This window comes from Candoia aspera, chromosome 18, assembly GCF_035149785.1.
Source record: "Candoia aspera isolate rCanAsp1 chromosome 18, rCanAsp1.hap2, whole genome shotgun sequence".
Classification (NCBI taxonomy): Eukaryota; Metazoa; Chordata; class Lepidosauria; order Squamata; family Boidae; genus Candoia; species Candoia aspera.
This window is the reverse complement of record NC_086170.1, coordinates 2,947,023-2,966,790: the sequence shown is the minus strand read 5'-3', so window position 1 is coordinate 2,966,790 and position 19,768 is coordinate 2,947,023. Positions and strand designations below refer to the sequence as shown.

Genomic DNA, 19,768 nt, shown 5'->3' with positions numbered 1-19,768 from the left:
GGGTGAGATTTGGGCCTTAAGTCCTGTGCTACTGACCCACATGTGTGGGGTGAACACACTCCTTTGGGCACAGTTGGGAAATCTGGGGCTAAGATCTCGTTGTCTGGGGGGGGGGGGCTCGGATGCTTCCTTTGCGATAGTAATGATTAGCAAGGATTTAAAATAAATCATCCAGAGGATTCACTCCACACCGGATGATGGGCTCTCGAAATCTGCTGATAATGTAAAAGCCTGCATGGCATAAATCCTCATCTGCAGCTTGCCGTTCTGGGATAAATAAATACCAATAAAACCTTCACCAGTTCAACCTAAGCGTTACTCTGTATTCATGTTGCCGGTCTTGTTGACAAGCATTATAGCTAGTTGGAAGGCACCAAAGTGAACTGAAGGGCATTAATATTTTTAGCTATAAAATATTATTATTATTAATTTTTTAAAAAAATCACAGTGTTATTTAGGGATATTTGGAACCCACATTTGGGTTCCAGATCCGATTTATCCTCCCCAGCAATCACTCTCTCTCTCTGTAAATATATCCCAGTGTGGCAGTCACAGCATTGCCTTATTTCCACCGAACACAAGCCAGCTCAGACCTGATTTGAACAAACGCTTTGCATCTTTTCAAGCTTTCTCCAATGACTATTTTATTTTGCCGCACTAAAAAAAAAATACACCGCGATCCTTTGTGCAAAATATATATTCCCCCACACCTTGGGGGAAAAAAATCCAGCAAAAAAAAAAAAAAGCAAAGCCCCCCACACAAATCCATTGCAGGATATTTACAACCTCCTTGCATTTTCATTTGGAAAACGAAAGAAAAGGACAAAGAAATAGAAAATCAAAAACAAAGGTTGTGGGAGCCCACTTGAGCTCAGCATGGGAATATTCCTAGGGATGGAATTTATTTTTCAGGTGGGCTCCCTTGCTGCCAAAACCCCTGAAAGCTCACCTGGAATGCAGGGATCCGGAGATCTGCCTCTAAAATGGAATGCATGGCTGATATCTAGCATGTCAGGGACCCTGGCTAATAGAGCCCTGAAAGGGTAGCCTTCTATGTTCGGGGAAAATTTTCCTGTCTCAGACCACAGCCTGGGATCTGAAATAGCTCAACCTAAAGGAGGAGGAGATGGTTTTGTCTAATTTAGAAGTGGTTCTCTTGAATGTAGGGGCAGAAAGGAAAGGTTGGGAGACCACAGCGACATGGCACAAAACTTGCAAAATGTAGTGTAGCACAACTACATTGTGTTAGAGTACACAGCCAGACCGGATGACGCATCTGGAAGGCATCACCTCAGGGAGAAGCTGGCGGGGTGACAATAAAACGCGCCCCTTAAATTTCAGTTTATGAAACGGGGGGTCTCTCTCAGCACCATTGTCATACATGTGGAGAGCAAATAATTATTTCCTTGCTCTCCCAATACAGAGCCCAAATGCATCCATATGCAAGAACAACAACAGCAAAAAATACTTAAGAATTGTTCAGGGTCCGCCCTGTCGGAAACAGGCCCCGTTTCACCCATTTGCAGCTCCTGAGCGTGCCAATGTTAGCAGAACTTCCAAAGCAGGATCTTTTCCGCTGAGATCCCGCTAACTCCGTTCCCAACTTGGAAGGCGACTTCTGAGAAACGGCAATGTTCGTGCGCCCACTTTCTCCGTGGACAGCTCAGATTTTGAGGGTGCCCTGTGTCCGCAGACTTGGAAAAAGATGCCAGGCGTGTTGCAAACCGGAGAAGCTTAAGGCACAGTTCTGCGGTTTTATTTACACCGGAACCACCATAACGTGGAGGAAATTTGGTGGGCTGTAAGTCCTTACAACGCGCTGGTTCTGTCCCCCTCGATTTTCTTCCCGTACGGGGCAGGAACGGCGGTGAAATCCTTCAATTCATCCTTCTCTGCCTGTTCTTCGGTGCCGTTCCTCTTGGCCATGATCTGGTTGATTTCCATAAAGGTTTTGTTCTTGGTTTCGGGGACGATGAGGAAGACATAAACCGCGGTGGCCAAGCAGATGGCGCAAAAAATGAGGAAGCAGTAGGGGCCGAGCCCTCGCTGGAGAAGGAACAAGGACACAGGACAATTTTGTGAGAAACCTTGGTGGGTTCAAATCAAGCTGAGGCTTTGGTCTTGCATGGAACCATCCACCCGTAAGGGTGGTAAAGCTTTGCCTCCAATCCAACCAACATCCCTCAGTCGCGTCCATCTTTCTTTTGCAAAGTGTAAATACATAAATAAATTGCAAAGAATTTCAGAACTTAAAACAATTACCTCTAGGTAGCTGAAAACAAGCCCAACGGTGAAGTTTGAAAGCCAGTGCACAGAACCTCCCACCATGAATGCGGCGGGCCGAGACGACTGCAGAAACATTTCCATGATCATGACGCTTGGAATTGGGCCTGGAAGAGAAGGAATTGGGAAGAAGAAAGGGGGTTGCCTTCATCTATCCAAGAAAAGCCAATTCAACTTCATTTTCCCCCACCTTGCTGAGCTTTTAAGAACACAAAATGCAAGCTGGCATTGCCTACCCCTTTCCACTGAGGTTGCTTCATAAGGACTAGAAACTTCAATATGTATAATTTTTATTAGAGGCATTTTTAACAAGGGAAAAGCAATACAAAGAAAGGAAAGAAGAATAGTAAGTAGGAAAGAAAATAGAACAAGAAAAAAATAGAAAAGAAAAAGAAAAGATTATAAAGAAGCGGCTTCCGATCTTTTTGACAGCGGTTATAAATGCATTTATATTTTACCTTCTCTAAGATTACATCATAGTTTCCTGCTTCTACAAGCTACCTGTACAAATCATCAAACCCATAAATCACAAATTCATTTTTTTCTTTCTTCAGCAAAAAGTAGCCCTTGTTTTATAATGCCCAGTTCAATTACTATAAGGGTGAGTGTCTGGACCAGTGTTTCTCAACCTTGGGAATTTTAAGATGGGTGGACTTCAACTCCCAGAATTCCACAGCCAGCATGGAATTCTGGAAGTTGAAGTCCACCCATCTTAAAGTTCCCAAGGTTGAGAAACCCTGATCTGCACAGAAACCCTGCAAACAGGGTTTAAAACTCAAAACTCTGTCAAGTCAAGCCTGACTCTTAGTGATTTCATGGAATCATCCAAACGGTTTCTTGGTGGTGGTGGGGGGGATCTGAAAGTGCTGTTACACTTTTTTGGGGGGTGGAATTTATTGGCATCCCGGTCCAGCTTGTAGCCTCATGCAGAGAGACAATTTTCTCTCCTTATGTCAGGGTATATCGTTAATATTGAGCAGACGGTGTTGATGCCCTGACAAGCTGACCCAGATTTAAGGCTGATTTGTACGTCCTCTGAGCATACGTCCAACCCAAGCGACGGCTCTACTCACTTGCTCCAATTGCGTGTCCGATGACGTAGGAGAGTATGCAGGCAATGCTGATGTAAGGCATCCACGTAATCATCTGGGGGGTGGGGGAAATGGCAGAAACAAAAGTGTTAGCCCTTTGAGGACAAGGAATACTAGCTCTATCTTAATTGTAAGGTTATATTAACAGAATTTTGCAAGCCTAAAAGTATTTCTCCCTTCCTCTCCTTTTACTTTCCGGAAAACTAGGGAGGGTCCCTTCTGAAGTGTTTCCCACGCCTCCCCTCCTTCGGTGGGCTGAGAAATCTTTTACACATCCAGTCTGCAGCTCTCCCTCCTGTCTCCCATGGTCATTCCCATGTATCATTACCAAAAGAAAGCATGTTATGGAGGAATCTAGGCTACAATTGTGGGTTTTTTCTCTGGATGCTCTACCCTGATCCTCTTCCCTTCCAGCCAATCAAAGGCCTTTTTTTTTTTTTTTTTTACAAACTTTGAGATTCAGCGCTATGGTTAGCACAGCACAGGCAACGCAGCAGATCCCAAAACCAGCCAGAAGCAAAATCCTTCGTCCCAGAGACTCAATGATAAATACCTAGAGGGGGAAAAGGAAAGAGCTAGATTGTGAAAACCAAGACCATAAGGCACCTACTGAGCTCACCCCCGCTCCCTCGTCTTTCCCTTCAACGCCCTCCCAAAATCCTTCAAACTTCATGTTGTTGACAAACTCTGCCGTCCGCATTCCCTTCTTTCATAGCTGGGGAGAGTAAGGATTCCTAAGTCCAGCTTAATTTCCTTTGATATTTGTTTGGCTAGGAAGGACAAGCCATTTTAGCTGTGTGTTTCTTTTCCCTCTCTCTCTCAAAGCAAAATCAAAATAAATCAGACCATCATCATCAACATCTCTGTGAATGGGGGTAAGCATGTGAAGGATGTATTTCATCTTTAAGACCAGAGTAATTCTCAAGAAAACAATATTTTTAACAAGCTGCAAACTGGTGTCCGTGTGGGTTATCCCGTCGTCAATAAAAGCTGATCACAAATGACCGCAAAGCAAGGACATCGGGCAAACCTTTGTTGGGCCAAATAAGGGGGGGCAAAAGAGTAGCCAACATACCGCAACGACAGTCATGACTACGTTGACGGCTCCTGTTCCCACTGTGACAAACTGCACATTGTTTTCCTCTATTCCTGCATTCATATAGATTCGGTCAGCATAATAGTACACCTGCAAATCAGATCGAAACAGCCTTTTGGTCAGCCCCAAGACAGTGAAGTTGACATCCCCTGGTCTCTACAGCCTTAAGATTTCCTTGTGGTCTCCCATCCAAGGATCCCTGGGCCCCCAACACAGTTTAGATTTCTCTCCACCAGCTGGTAAAACTTGACCAATTCTTTCAACCCATCCCACTCTCCAAACCATTATCTCAATAGTTCAGTTTAGAGAAGAGATGCCACGGCTGCATGGGTGAGGGGTGGGTCTGGATGACCTCTGAGAACCCCCTAACTTCTTAGTGCGCAGTGGCAGGATTCTTACTTACTGCGTTAACCCCAGAGAGCTGCTGCCCCATCATCAAGACGATGATGGAGATGAGTTGCCACCGAAGGCCTCGGTAGGTGAAGAGGGTCAGCACTGACATCCGCCCCTCAGCTTTCTCCACTAGGTCTTCCTGTCGCATCTCCTCCATCTCGTCCTCCACGTCGTCCCAGCCTCGTAGCTTCTTCAAAGCTGGACGGGAGAAACAGAGGAAAATGGTCTCACGGGAAACCAGGATGAGAGCAAGGGGTGCTGGGAATTGTAGTTCAGCCACATCTGGGGGCCACCAATGTACCCATCTGCATGGGGGACAGAACTTTTACTCTTGCACTAGAGGGATGTATTAAACTGAGCGAAGCCTCCTCCCAACATCCACCCCAGAATTATAAAGCCAAAGCTTTATAATTTTATAATTTATAATTGTGTAAGCCTGACAGATACTGGTTTAATATCTGGAGAAACCTCCCAGACCCTTTGGTTTTCAACTGAGAATCAAAAAAGACACAACACAGAGAGGAGGAGGAGGGAGGAGGAAAACTCAAGGCAGCCAAATTGCTCGAGCATCACTGGGAGGCGCATTTTCCCAGAAGGACCAGCTGGAAATGTACCTGTTCTTGCGCTCTCTTCATCCCCTTTCTGGATCAGCAGGTACCTCGGGCTCTCGGGAAAAAAGGGCAGCAGTAGAAGCTGCAATGCGGCGGGCACTCCCGTTAGACCCAAGAGGATCGGCCACCCTGCAACAAAAGGGGGGGAAGCGTTACGACGCCCCGCGCCGCCCGCACCAATCCCCACCCGGCAGGTGCCCCCCCAGTTTACCTTTGGCACTTCCCAGGATCATCCTCATTCCCAGGATCTGAGCCACCAAGATCCCCACCGTGATGAACAGCTGCGGCATCACCCCGACAGCTCCTCTGAGGTTTTTGGGGGACATCTCCCCAAGGTACATGGGGACAACGTTGGAAGAAAGGCCTGACTCGGAAACAACAACAGATGCAGGACAGTGCAGTGGGGCACGCCCCCCTCACCCCCAAATGACGGTTTTCCTGCCCAGATGCGCCACAACAACACTGTGTGTTCCATTGGTAAAGGATGATTCTTCGCTTTCTTCTGCACCCCTTTTCTGCATAGTTTTTTGCATCTTCCTAACCTGTATCCCCAACCTCTAACCCACACCTTTCTCCCTCCTGCTTGATCGGCAGGAGAAATGTGTGGATTTACAAACCCCGGAGATTTCCACATCTCTTCGGCACGGGCATCTCCCTGAAGGAGTTGCTGCCAAGGGTGGCCCTCTGCTCAGCCCTGCTAAGCTTTCAAAAAGCAAGCTTTTCATGTCCCCCACCATGCTCCCCTGGCCTGTTGCCCCAATTTCACACTTGCCTGACTCATCTTAGCCCCGGGGGCTCACCTGCACAGATTCCGATGATGATGCGGCAGATGATGATCACCTCGAAGGTCTTCGCCACCTTGGAGGTCCCCATGAGGATGGCAGGGATGATGGAGAAGATGTTGTTGATGAGTAGCGTGCCCTTTCTGGAAAGGGGGAGAACATCTCAAGAGGTTCAGAAGATTCAAGATTCCCAAAGGATGACGACCTGGCCCTCAACCCCCTTCCTCCCTAGATAAGACGCTTCTGTGCCCAACAGAAGACCATCATCAGATCCACACGGGAGATTCTCTGTGCTTGGACATCCAACAACACCAAGGAGGAAAGCCAAGCCAGAGGTCATCCTGGAGCAGCTGCTCCTCTGCCCAATCTCAACTTCCCTGGCCAGAAAATCCAGTTTGGCCTCTCCCAGACCAGCAGAAGCACCACGCCCAGCCCAGGATGCGAGTTGTGCAAGCAGAGAAGGAGATCTTCCACCTACCTGCCACAGCTGTTCACCATGGGGCCCACCATCAGCGATCCAAAGAACCCCCCAAGCGGGAAGAAGGACACACTGAGGGACCAGAGGGCAGTCATCAAGTTTTCATCCATAAATTTACTGTATCGCTCCTGGTAAGTTTCGTTGTAAAATTGTTGCATGAACTGGAAGGAGGAGGGGTGGAAGAAAGGACAAATCAGGGGAGGATCAACCACCACCCAATAACCACAAAAGGTGGTGGTGGGCTTCCAATGGGTTGGGTGCCAATCCTCACCATCTTCAGCCAGAAAGCACCAGGGTTGGCCCAAGTGAATTTAAGCAAGATTAAAAGTTTGGGCTGAAAAGAGTGGCCACTCTCTCTCTCTCTAAACCCTGCTTTGTTTCATCCATGATTTGTACATTGGTTGATCCGTACCACACTAAGCCCTTAACCGCAGTTTGCAAATCACAGAGCCTGAGCCAAGGGTGCGGCTTGGGGAGAGGTGCATCTGCCTGGCTGGAACCCATTTCACTTTAAATTACTGGATTTGTTTGCAGCTTTCTCTGAACTTCAGGCCAGGGACTTTCCCATCAGCAAGCTAACTTTTTATCACAGAAACAGTCTGTTTTTGTGTGGGGTTAGATACAGACCACACAGAGAGAGGAACAGACATGGAAGCTCTTATCTACAAATGCCCAGAGTTGTTTGTCGAGATGGACGGTGAAGAAATGTGATAAATAAAATAAATAAAAATAAAATACATCAGAAAACTGATTCTGGTCTTCGGCAACCAGATTCTCCCTTCTTTGTAGAGCAGTGTTTCTCAACCTTGACAGCTTTGCGATGTGTGGACTTCAACTCCCAGAATTCCCCAGCCAGCATGGCACAAAACAACATTAGACTCCTGTGATTTGGTCTTGTCCTTACCTGCTGCTTGTTTTGATTTTCTTTCCATTAATCGGGATCATTGCAGATGAGATTTGGCCCTGCAGTTTTTCTGTCCTTATTCTTTGCTCACAGGAGTTTAGGATCTAAGCCAGCATTTCTCAAACTTGGCAACTTTAAGATGTGGCTGGGTGGGGAATTCTGGGAGTTGAAGTCCACACGTCTTAAAGTGGCCACGGTTAAGAAACACTGTTGCAGAGGCTCAGACAGGATGTTCTGGTAACTCCAAACTTTTGGACAAGAGGTGCCGAAAAGCAGAAGCAGGCGCTTTATCTCCGAATTATAACCAGGGGTTGCCACGACTTTGTGTTCTCAAGGGGAAATTTAAGCGGACTTAATCCAGATTGTGCCCAGAGTACCAGGGAGCCTGGGAGCTTGCTCCATGCAGAGAGAGGGGCAGAAGCCAACACCAAGAAAAAGGGTTTTCCTTTAGCAAAACTGGAAAAGTAAGAGCCCCTTGGGAAGAATCTCTGCCTTCTTTGCCATTTATCCACCCCAAATAAATGGTTCAGACAACCCGCCTGCAACGAACCGTAGCTGGAGAATTGATCACAGAGACATTGTATCCGTACTGGAAGGACGATCCAAAGGCAGCTACGAGGGTCACCAGCGCCAGCATGACCGTCATTCTCTGCAAAGGAGCGAGGGGTGTGGAACCGTCAAGCTGGGAAGCCCGTGTAGAAATAATCCTCCTAACCGACCCTCCCAGCTTAGCTATGGCACACCATTCTTTCCTGCCTCAGTCTTCCCATCTGCAAAATGGGAAGTTAACTTCAGGGAATTGGTAAGCCGACATGTAGAACATCTCAACGGTATTTTTCAGGCATGCAGAGAAAATTAAGGGGGGGTCTCAAATCTGCCTGGACCTTAAGCCTACATACTCACGCCCACTCCATTTTGTGGCTGTTCACCCAGAGACCACCGTCCCACCAACAGAATTGGTGACGTGCTGGCAGTCCTCGCAATCCACGCTATGATTGCCCCAGCCAAACAGTGAAACAGCCTTTAAAAACGTTTATTACAGCGGTCTGCCTGCCCAGTCATCCTTCCTAGATCTGTCGCAGATCCCCACAAGGTCCTCCTGTCTCCCCGCATTTCTGTTTGCCCCCCCTCCATCAAAATTGCACTCACCCCCTTCCTGGGTTCCTCTGGCTTAGACCGTGGCATTTTGAAACTCTTTCTGCCCCGCGGACCTAAACGGAGGAATGGAGAAAGAAAAAATAAATCCCACGAAACGTGTGCAATTATTTGTAATAAATGAGATAAGTTGGTGACGCAGGGCAATTTATTTTACAGCTCCGTCCTGGATAAAAGGGACACCCTGGACCTTTCCAAGCTTCAGCATGGTTCATTTGAGGCTCATTCCCCCCACCACCCCTGGATCTGCAAGCAAAAAGGGGTAGGGACCACGTGTCCAAGAGCTGGTGGCAGAGCACCCTCTGTGGACACAACATTCCCATTCCCATGTTGGGTCGCATCACATGATGGAGAGGGTGGGAAAAACTCTTTGTGAGCCCTTAGTCAAGCCCTGGCTTTGTTACGGGAATGGCTGGGAAAAGAGATGGATTCTGGTCACGCTTCAACATGGCAGGAAGAAAGCAAAAAATCCTTTGTTTGATGGCTCCAGCCATTCTCTCTTCCCCAAATTCTCCTTTGGGGACCCTACCCAGATGTCTTTCAGAAGGACTCACAAATGCCCCCATTATTGTTTTCAAAACCACACAGCAGAGGCGTGCCAGGCCCCTCCTGTTGTTGGTATTACAGCTCCCATAATCACAGCCTGGGACTTATTGGAAGTGTAGTCGAGGACCCCTGAGAAGTCTTGGATTGCAGGGCACACATTTTGGCAAGAAGTTTTTAAAACTAGCTTTTAAAAAGAAAAGGTTAGGCAGAAAGTTTAACAAGGGGATTAGGGAAAAAAAAACAAATTGGGAAAATAGTCCTATTTAGTGACTTCAGGATTAGAAGCAGCAAATTCCAGGTTTTTGGGACCAGGAGTTGTAGAACATCTGGCTGACTGGGTTAGAAGCAGGATGCTGGTTCGGGAAATTATTTTTTGTCAACTAACAGTAGCTAGTTTCAAAAAAACGGCATTTTGAAGCTTGATTACAGCCAACTCCAAATATCCTATTCAAAAAACCCAACAGGGCCCCCGGCTGGGGCTGATAGGAGTTGTAGTCCAGCACTTCTGGAAGTCCTCAAGTCAAGAGGGGATCCTCAAAGGCTACAAATCTACCTGGAGTTAGGAAATAATTTGCTTTCGGCTGCATAATGTTTGCAAGAGAAGTGCAGGGTGCACAATGCCAAGGGGAAAATAATGGCACATGGGCCATTCCATTGTGCTCAGAACCAGTTAAAATTTCTAAAGAAACAGAGAAGGACCAGCAGAACCTCTAGGCAAGGAGTTAAGATTCTGGCTAAAAAGTTATGCAATTAGGTAGTGATCGATTTTGACAAAGGGTTTCTCTCGGAGAGTGCAACTGAAACAAAAATACAGAAATCTCATGGAAAACAGCCAGCTGCTTTAAACTAGGGACATGATCCATGAATGTTGATTAATTCCAAATAAGTTTTTTCCTCCTTCTTTCTCCTGAGTTTTTCCAAGCCTCCTGCTTTCTCCTTTCCGCTTCAATTCTTCCCATTTTCCCCCCAATTTGGCTCCCTCCCTTCTTTTCGTCTGCAGGATCCCATCATCCCCAACTAGCTGGCTGGGGTGATGGGGGCTACTGCCCCTCTGGAGGACTTGTGGTGGGAGAAAACTGGGGATCCAATAACCCATTGCGATCAAAACACACATTTACAAACACAATTCCTGCAAAGTTTACTAAACAGCTGGACCCAACTCTCAAAAAAAAAAAAAATTCCTTTGCAAAGCAGGTTCTACCCAAGATGATTCCAAAAATCCCTCCCAGTGGACCTTTTATTTTCTTCCTTACCTTCCTGCTGCACAAATCCCTTCTTTCTGCCCGTTGTTTCCTGCCCTGCAAAGATGTCTGGGTTTCGCAGAGGCCCTCCAGAGCTGAGCTGATGTGATTCAGCAAGCCAAAGGCTACACAAAGCCCTTATACTCCCTCCTTTTTCTGACCCCACCCCCTCCTCCCTGGAAAATTCCTTTTCTGTAAGGGTATGGGGAGGGACCAACCATTGCTTACGTGACCCCCAACATATAAACTCGCCAGACACCCTCTGGGAAGCCTCTGGCTTTTTAAAAGAGCCTTCTCAGGCTGGAATGACCTCAGTGGCCCTTCATTTCAATCCCACTAAAATACCTCCAGCGCGGAGGCCCAGCGCAGACCCCAAATTGGCCGGTCGAGTGAGAGGGGGAAATTCCTCATTCTCCATGGGGTGAAAGATGCCATCCCTGCTTTGCTCCTCCACACCTCCAGTTGTCAATTAGGGTCTTTCCAGCCCACCAGAAGGAAACGGAAAAAGCTAACCCCCTTTGCAGAGGGATCCACAGAGCAACACCCATGCTTCCCAAAAGCATAAAATAATTTTTGCTTTGTTCTGAAAAGGTGCAGGACCAACCTTGGATATGCCATTTTCCCCATTTTGGAATGCTCGCCAAACCATTCAGGAAAAGAAATAAATCAAACAGAGCAGCTAACAAATATATCCATCAAAGCTTGGAGCACAAAATCCTCTCCAAAATGCCCAGGGATTTTTCCCAGAGTTGCTGGGAGTTGGGTGGCATGTAAATTTAATAAATTATTATTATTATTATTATTAGAGGGATGCTTAGAAATACTGAATTATTTTTTTTCAGTCAAATTAATGCAGGCAGGATATCTGGGCACACCAGTTTTGTAGAATGGGACATAGACTTCTTTTTAAAAAAAAAAAAATATGGTTGTAATTTTATTTTCCTCTTTTTCTCTATTTGGTTTAGCTGAAAAACCAGGAGTGCGATTTGGGATACCGGGAGGCCAATAAATCGCTTTGTCTTTTATTTCTTCCCAGTTTTTTTCCCTTCCCTATAGACTTAATCATTTTATCCTACACTCCAGGGTGTCCTAAAGTTTGTAAATAGGCCAGCACATCTTTATCACCAATATATGCAAAGTCTGTTTCAAGGTATTCCATCTCACAAGCCCTTCTCCACCTATTCAGGACAAAAAAATACATTTCTTTCTTCCTTAATCACTAACGTAATCAGCCTACACTTATCTCAAAAAGCTGGGATGGGCAGTTTGGTTAAATGGGAACTGTCTTCCCTATTGTTCCCAAGTTAACGACTTAGAGGTGTGCGTGGAATTGACTGGGCTCAACGCAAGAAGCCTTCGTTGTTTACTCACCTATTACAACAAGCAGGGATTTGGTAACAAGACTATTATTCCAGTGCCGGAAAAATATCCCATCCCTTGTTTCTCTCCATCATGTTCTCTCCAACATTCAGGAGCGCAGGATCTCAGCCCAGCTGCTCACCACTTTGAGAAAACAAATGCCCAAATTCTGGCCTTTGCAGCATGCCCCCAGCCACGCAGTTCCACCTGGGAATATAAGAAAGGCATAGAAGCTTATTAATTATCTTGGCATTTCCCTCCCACATTTGATCTGGAGGGGATAACCAAGCCACATGAACTCTCAAGGGCTGGTTCCTACCCAACAGCTGGATCTCTCCCCCACATCTGGATTGACAAAGTTCCCCGGCTCAGTCGGTCAAGCAGGTCCTGCCACCCTGGCCGTGTCCTCAGAGCTGTAAAATTCAAGTGGATGGTTATCACATTTAAACCAGAAATGGTAAGAGGCCTAAATATACTTCCTCCTCCACTTCCTAGAGTTTCTGCAACTCACCTTTCTCCGAATTCTACCCCTGGGAAAAATAAGTGACATTTTTGCGGCTACAGATTTGGAACTGGCATCCTTTAGAAAGCAGATACAAGCGTAACAACCTGGTTTACATTTTGGCACCAAACCCAGATGCACTTATTTGGGTCAGACATGGGTGGGTTGTTGTTTTTTAATGACTCTTAACCTTGTATCAATGTTTGCCTTTCTCTTCTTACACATATATATCGCGTACAAAGAAATCCTGGAAGATCTTCGTTCCTGTTTTAAGAACGAAGATCTTAGCTCTTAAAACAGGAACGGTCCTCTTCACCAGTCCGGATTATATGATATTTACCGGTTTAGATTTTGCTTCGCACAGCTGATCTTTGGTACCAACTCTGCCTTGCAAGTCAGCATGTGCTCGGTTTATAAGAACAATTGAGTACTGATAACCCGAAGGCTATCAGATGACCAAGTCTTTTTCACTTGCACCTGCTGTGTTCCGATCCTTCCCAGTTGATGACTCAGTCACTTTCCAGCACGGGTGGTGGTTAAACGCTGGTGCAAATCCTTGCCAGTGGCCAGCATGGATTTTAACCATTGAGACAACTGCTTTTGAGTGTGCCCCCCAGATTTTGCGGGGGATTCTTTGTGGCTGGCTCAACTTCTCATACCGCCTTTCGGAAAGGCTTCCAGTCTCAGATGGGCATGAAACCACATTGGGGCTGCACCTTGCAGCCTCTGGCCAATACTGTGAAGACTCCTCTTTCGTGGCACGGCTGTTCTAAGGAAAGAGGGTGCACGGTGCTGCAGGAAAAAGGAGCTTCCAAGACTGCAGATGAGCCCCCACCCCACCAAAGGGGCCGAAGTTCCAAGGATGTTTGCGTTACGGTCCGATCAACAGGAAGCGTTTTTAGCAATTCAGGGGCTTTGCTTAGGAGCAGGAGGTGGCGGCTTTGGATCAGTTTGAATGGGAGTTTTGAACGGAGGCCTTGTGGGTGAGACTAAGGGCTGCAAAGGGTGCAGTGATGATACAGTGCAACAGGGACTAGTCATTCCCAGGTATGGGGTGGGGTGGGCAAGAAAGGAGTTTTTAGATTTATTCTTAAAGGATCATCTGGGTACGCCATACCTTAAAGTGGCAGAAAACTGCATTGTTGGTTTTCTGCAGTTATGAGTAGGGTCGGGGAAGAATGATTAGGATCACCAATCTGGCTGAGGGCCAGACCTGTTTAATGGATAAGGCACCACTAGGAGATTCCCAGTGCCAAAGGCTGGCCTGGGAAGCGAAAAAACAACCCCAGGAAGAGGCAGGGGCAAAGTACTGTTGCCAGGAACGTTGCACAGAGGGATGCTCCTAAGTTCTCGTAGGAAGCAAAACTTGATATTCATTATTATAATTATAATTATAAAACAGAGCAAGCTATGTTCTTGCTTAATAAATCTGCTGTGTGCCAGCCAGTCAATAAGACACAAGATGAAGGATTTAAACTTGCCCTACCCCAGAAAGCTAATGTTTTTTTTCTTTGCATCATGGTGAAGAAGGTAAGTGATTCCCCCAAAATAGCATTTGCATTTCCTCATCTTGCATAATCTTGCTGTTTGCATGGATTTTCCAGTCCCTTCACAGAAGTGCATAAAAAGCCAGGACAGACCTAAAGCTGATAAAGAATTTAAACAAGGCCTCCTCTTTTTTTCTTGCTCTTCTTCTGAATACGCCAAATAAATTGCTTTATTTTCAGCCTTGGGCACAAAGCACTTTACGCAACAGAGCCCAACTGAGTCAACTTCTTACATAAAAAGGATACGAGGCAGTGCAGAGCAACTAACGGGATACGTCCCTTCAAAAATAGAGATGTATTGGCAGAATCAGGCAAGAACTGTGTTCCTTTGTGCCAAAGCAGCGAAGCTCAAATTTTTTTTTCCTTCTCAGAATTCTGTACTATAAGCAACCTTAAATTAAAAAGGCCCATCAAGTTTCTAGTCCTCAGCACAATGGAAAAGGGAGAAAGTGTTGAGCGAGGTTCTCACAGGCTGCAAAACTTGTACTGGCCATGGCACTTTGCGCTCCTAATCATCACAGCCACTGGGGCAGGACTGCTGGTACAAGCAGGCTTCGGATGAAGGCGAAAGCCACACCATACTGCCAAGCACGTGAGCGTGTAACACACCCAGTTGTGTAACACGGAGGCTTCTCTTCCAGCGGCCACGGCTGGAATATGTTCTGCACAGAAACACCGGCCTTTCTCAACCCAACCTCAAGCATCTTCTCCTCCGGGTCTTGAATTAAGCCACTATCTCAAGAGCCAGGATTGCTCCTGATCTTGCATTAGATGCTCCAGCTGTACCCATGGTTTCGCTTCCCCAAACAGCTGGAGTTGCTCGCATTCTGGCTGCACTGCAAATGGACGCAGGTTGACCCCCCCTGGCTTCAGGAAACTTTGTGCACCTGTTAAGGGCCCTGGATTCTCCCCCACCCCTTGTACATCTGTCTCCCACTTTAAAGTTCTTCCTTTGCATCTGCATTCTCCTGTCCTATCTCTTATCTTAATCCTTTGAGCCTCTTGGCAACTGAAAAGGACTTTGGAGGCAGGGAGATAGCATTCCTCCCCCCTCCCTTTCCTCTTCCTTTATCCCTTTCCCCATTCATTCTTCTCCTCTGTCCCGCTGCCTGTCACATTCACCCGGCTGAGATTGCAATCTGCTTGGGGCAGAGATCTCTGGTTTGGCTCAGGAGGCTGATGGGATCAATCATTAACACATTCCTTTCATCCTCCTGGCTCTGCAATCAGTCCGGACAATTGGCAGGTGTCCACCCCTTTCCTCCCCTAGGGATGGGGGTGGGGGGAGATTTCATAAGGACATTCCCATCCTCTTTGATCCCCACCCCACTGATGCTTGCTATGGTACTATCAAAGCTATGCTGGGCACTGGTGGGTCTTGAATGGCCCCATTCATAGGGATCTCTTCTGGCCTTCCAGGGATCCATGCTTGCTGCTTTTAACAGCCTGAGTTTGCATTAATACAGGAAGCTTGGCAAAACTGCAATTTGCAAAGGGGGATGAATGCTCTGCACCTTCTGGTAGAAAAATACTTAAGACAGAAGTAAAAGAATGCTAACTTGGTTCATGCATTGAGCTAAACTGGTTCAGTGTGTTTTTTTGCCTAAGCTCCAACAGCTTAATACATCACCCCAAGCTACTAACCACAGTTTACCAGCCACAGCGGTTGGGAATGCAGGTTGCAAGCTGGTCAGGCTCAGCCAGATAAATCAGCGCACAGCTCGTCCTGATGTCCCAACCAGAAATTGTCTTAAGGCCCTGAAGCTGCTCCAGATTAGACTGTCTTCCAGGTTCGCACGGAACGGTGTCCGCAAGCTTTGCAATCCAGACTGAGGTGCCGAAACTAACTCAGGTTAACACGCACGAGCATACCCAGAAGTAATCAAAATAAAAACTGGACAAGTTTAGCAGGATTTGAGGATGCAACCCCTTGCTTTTGAACTGACCTGGTTCGTCAGGTTGTGCGAACGCAGCCCATTGTCCGGTATCAATTTCAGTAGCAACCATAAAAAGTCAGGGTTTCCAATCAAACTCCAAACCACTGCTAGCAAATTTCTAGTAAGCTTATTTCAGTCACATCAGCAACTGAACAAGTTACCTTTCCACGTTTCTAAACATATAAAGAAGCGGAAAAGGGTATATCTCAGCCAAGGATCCAGAGTTAAAGTGACAAGTATCAGGTGAAGTGATTTTAGGAGACAAGCAAACATGGAAAACAGGTAGTCCTCGCTTAACAACCATTCATTTAGTGACAGTTCAGACTTATGATGGTGCTGGAAAAAAGGACTTATGACCAATCCTCACACTTACAACTGTCACAGAGTCCCTGCAGTCACGTGATCACGATTTGGGCACTTGGCAACTGGTTCGCATTTATGACCGTCACAGCATCCCGTGGTCACATGATTGCCATTTTCAACCTTCCCAGCTGGCTTCTGGCAAGCAAAATCAATGGGGAACTGATTGATTCGTTTAATGACCACATGGTTTGCTTAACACCGGCAGTGATTCACATAATGACTGCCACCAAAGTGTTGTAAAATTGGGTCAGATTCACTTAATGACCGCTTTGCTTAGCAACTGAAATTCCAGACTCAATTGTGGTCATTAAGCAAGGACTACCTGTACAGAGGGAAATAAAAGGAGCTAGATATTTTTGCATTCTCTTGAAACATCCAATGAATGAGATCCAAAAATAGTATTTGGGAAGGTTGACCTGGCTTTGGTTGAAAACTGCCCAGAGTCCCCCTCTTTGGGGGGAGATGGGCAGTAATAGAAATTTGAATAATAAATGAATAAATAGAAATTCTTGGCACGTTCTTGAGCGTTCCTGATTTCAACATTATACCCCCCCAGCTTTTCTAAAAGCTTTTTTTTTTAAAGAAAGTATCCAAAGTTTATTTGCAAAGAGCTGGAATTTGAAAGTGGGCATCTAAACATGCATCTTGGGTCAGTTTGTTCATATCAAAGCGAGAGGCTTTACCAGTGGTGGAAAAAAAAAATCACAGGACAAGATAAATAATTAGTCTGGAAATGACTGCCAAATTCACAGACACAGCAATAAAAATGTCCTTTTCGAGCCCCGAAATGAGAACTTTGCTCCCAGCTGACGGTCTTTTTGGCTGTCACACTTGTTCCATAACATTTGGTTCAATAAAACCACTGGCCAGGATCCTTGAAATGACGTCCATCCAACTCGAAAGCTTGATTTGATTCGGATCACCCAGTTGCCTAGAACCCTTAAGTCGCTCTGGAAAGGACTTGGAGCCGTTCCAATTCAGTGCTTCAATTTGCAGGAACGCAATTCTTGGATCTGAGGTTTCAAGCCACTTCAGACCAAAGTTTTGCAGAGATTTAAAAGTCAGCCCACTGCCATCCCATGGTCCAGGCTGAAATTACGATACAGGCTGAGCTAGCATTTTAATTCTTTGCTCTGGTTTAAATCTGATTCTCCCCATTCCAGGCTCAAAGCTTTCCTTTGCACAAATAACTGCATATTGCCCCTAAATAACTCCTAATGAAAACATGAAGCCCATCAAAATCACGCCAAAGGAGAAAAGTATTAACGGCCAGTAAGTCACTCCCAGCAACGGATTGCAGAGGCTGGAGTTCAGCTTGAGGACTACCAACTTGACAGAGCTTCATCTCTCAATCAGAAATCGCCTCCTCAGTCCCCTGGATTCTCTCATGTATGGCATTTTCTCTTTGGGCAGCCCTTTTACTCAGCTCCATTCACCTCCCTTTTATAATTCCCTGCACAGCCTGGGAACCAGTGTGGAATTGCTTGGGATGGCCCACCTCACTGGCCATACTGGAAACCCAGAAACTAAACCGAAGTAAAAAGGGGAATTGGAGAGGGCAAAAAATGGCTAAAATCCCCAAAGTGCAACCTGCCGGGTTTTAAAACTACAGCGCCAGTAATGCTCAAGGCTTTATTTCGCCAGTGTTAAAAATTACTTCATTTACCCTGCTGATAAGATGCCCATCGGAGGGAGAAAAGGCAAGGGCAAATTCTTTTGATCCATCAGATAATAAATGACGTCTAGCAGGGCCAAATCCCGACAGAAGGGCTGAATCCTAGCTTTAAAAAGTGCGCGAGATAGACTTGGCTGAAAAACAGGCCAGAATGGGAAGAAGAAAAACCCCTGTCCATTATAAGACAAGACAGACGTGGTGCCTAATGGTGCAAAATCACAACCCTTGTTTTTACACACTCCAATCATGGAATACATTTTAAGAGCCCCTCCCCAACTTACCAACTTCCCGTCAAGCCCCTTTTCGCATCCGAACCAAAGGAGCAGAAAACCACAATTGCAGGATGAAAATTCAAGCTAAAACAAGCGACTGTGCCATTTTTCTGCCCTTGGACTCTATGGCACACAAACCTTGTTGCTTCACAGTTTGACTTTGCTCTCTTGCGCCTGGGAACAACACCTTTCCTCCCTCGGAGGGGCCACGGCCTGATCAGACCTTTCCACTGCCAGCTACTTTGGAAAAGGAAAAAATGACTGCCCGGATGGGTTATTTGAGGAAAACCGATTTCCTTCTGCAATTCCTCACCGGCCCCGGGGTGGTTGTCAGCACGCAAGGAAGACCGGGAGCATAGCACACTTCCCTGTAACACACCTTACTTGGCAGGAAAAGCAGGACCGTGGTGTTTCTGTGGTGTTTCTTAGCCACAAAGCTGTCACCCAGACAAGCAAGCAAACACAACTCCCTTCCTTTAAAATTCTGCAGGGCAGAAAAAAAATGTGGTGGTTGGGATCAGCAGGGAGAAGAAAGCAGAAGGCGGTATGCAAGGCAACTTGGCCCAAAATATGCACCAGCCTTTGGGCCAACCCTGTACCCTTTATAACTAATTAAATTTAATGCGTGGGCTGCCCAACTCCCATAGCTACAATGAGAACCCAGCTCATTAGAAGAAAAACACGCCAGGCTGGAAGAGGAAAGGGCGAAAATCCAAACCAAGCCAGGCACAATCACCTTGCAGGGACAGGGCTGAGGATACCCCAAGTCCCAGGAGTGATGGTGGGAAAACCTCCGGGTGAAAATCTACTTTACAAGGTTGGCATACATCTGTCTTTTCCCAGAAGCTGCATTTTCCCTGCTAAGCGCTGAAGGTTAGAAAAAACCCCAGCTACAGAAGAAAACACCTTTTACAGCTGTAAAAAGAGGATTTCCTGATTTCCAAAGGCTTCTGCCAACGAGTTTCTGCAAACCAACCATCAGTTGGAGCCCTTTCTAGCCATCCACCCCCAAAACCATCAGCAAATGTCCTGAATTCCATATTGCTCCAAATTCTGGCGTGGCTAAGCAGAGCTCATTCCTGCCTACCTGACAGGGTTGTGGTGAGGATCGCTAATTGTGGAGATGCCGAGCTCGCTTTTCAACATTCCTAAATTCAGCACACCCACCTCCCTCTTCGCTACAGTATTTCATTAAAGTAATCTGGGAGCGCGTGGGTCCTGCCTTAGGCACGAAGCCAGCGGGGTGACTTAGGGCCAGGCCCCCTCCCTCAGCCCCAGGAAGAAGGCAGCAGTGGCCAACCAAGTCAAAAAAGGTTGCCCACAAATTGCAGGGACTTGTCCAGGCAGTTGCCAGGAGTCAAAACAGGCTTGAAGACCTTTTTCTTTCTTTCTTTCTTTCTTTCTTTCTTTCTTTCTTTCTTTCTCTTTCTTTCTCTTTCTTTCTTTCTTTCTTTCTTTTCTTTCTTTCTCCTATCTATCTATCTATCTATCTATCTATCATCAAATGGGTTTCCCCTTTCGAAGAAAATGATG

The 19,768-nt window shown here is 46.3% G+C and overlaps 2 protein-coding genes across 2 annotated transcripts in view; both read right to left on the bottom strand.

Moving 5' to 3' along the window:
- ENO1 (enolase 1) overlaps positions 1-19,768 on the bottom strand; it is a 70,845-nt gene that overhangs the window by 34,042 nt on the left and 17,035 nt on the right. The window lies entirely within an intron of this gene.
- On the bottom strand, positions 668-18,345 carry LOC134507021 (solute carrier family 2, facilitated glucose transporter member 5-like). Its single transcript, XM_063317432.1, has 15 exons — positions 18,245-18,345; positions 12,259-12,352; positions 11,952-12,146; positions 8,788-8,849; positions 8,189-8,287; positions 6,735-6,895; positions 6,275-6,399; positions 5,686-5,838; positions 5,478-5,603; positions 4,874-5,061; positions 4,450-4,560; positions 3,826-3,927; positions 3,357-3,429; positions 2,263-2,390; positions 668-2,046 (listed from the first exon to the last, which is right to left on the bottom strand). Exons 4-15 carry the CDS (start codon positions 8,821-8,823, stop codon positions 1,810-1,812), a joined length of 1,539 nt encoding a protein of 512 aa, XP_063173502.1. The 5' UTR covers positions 8,824-8,849; positions 11,952-12,146; positions 12,259-12,352; positions 18,245-18,345; the 3' UTR covers positions 668-1,809.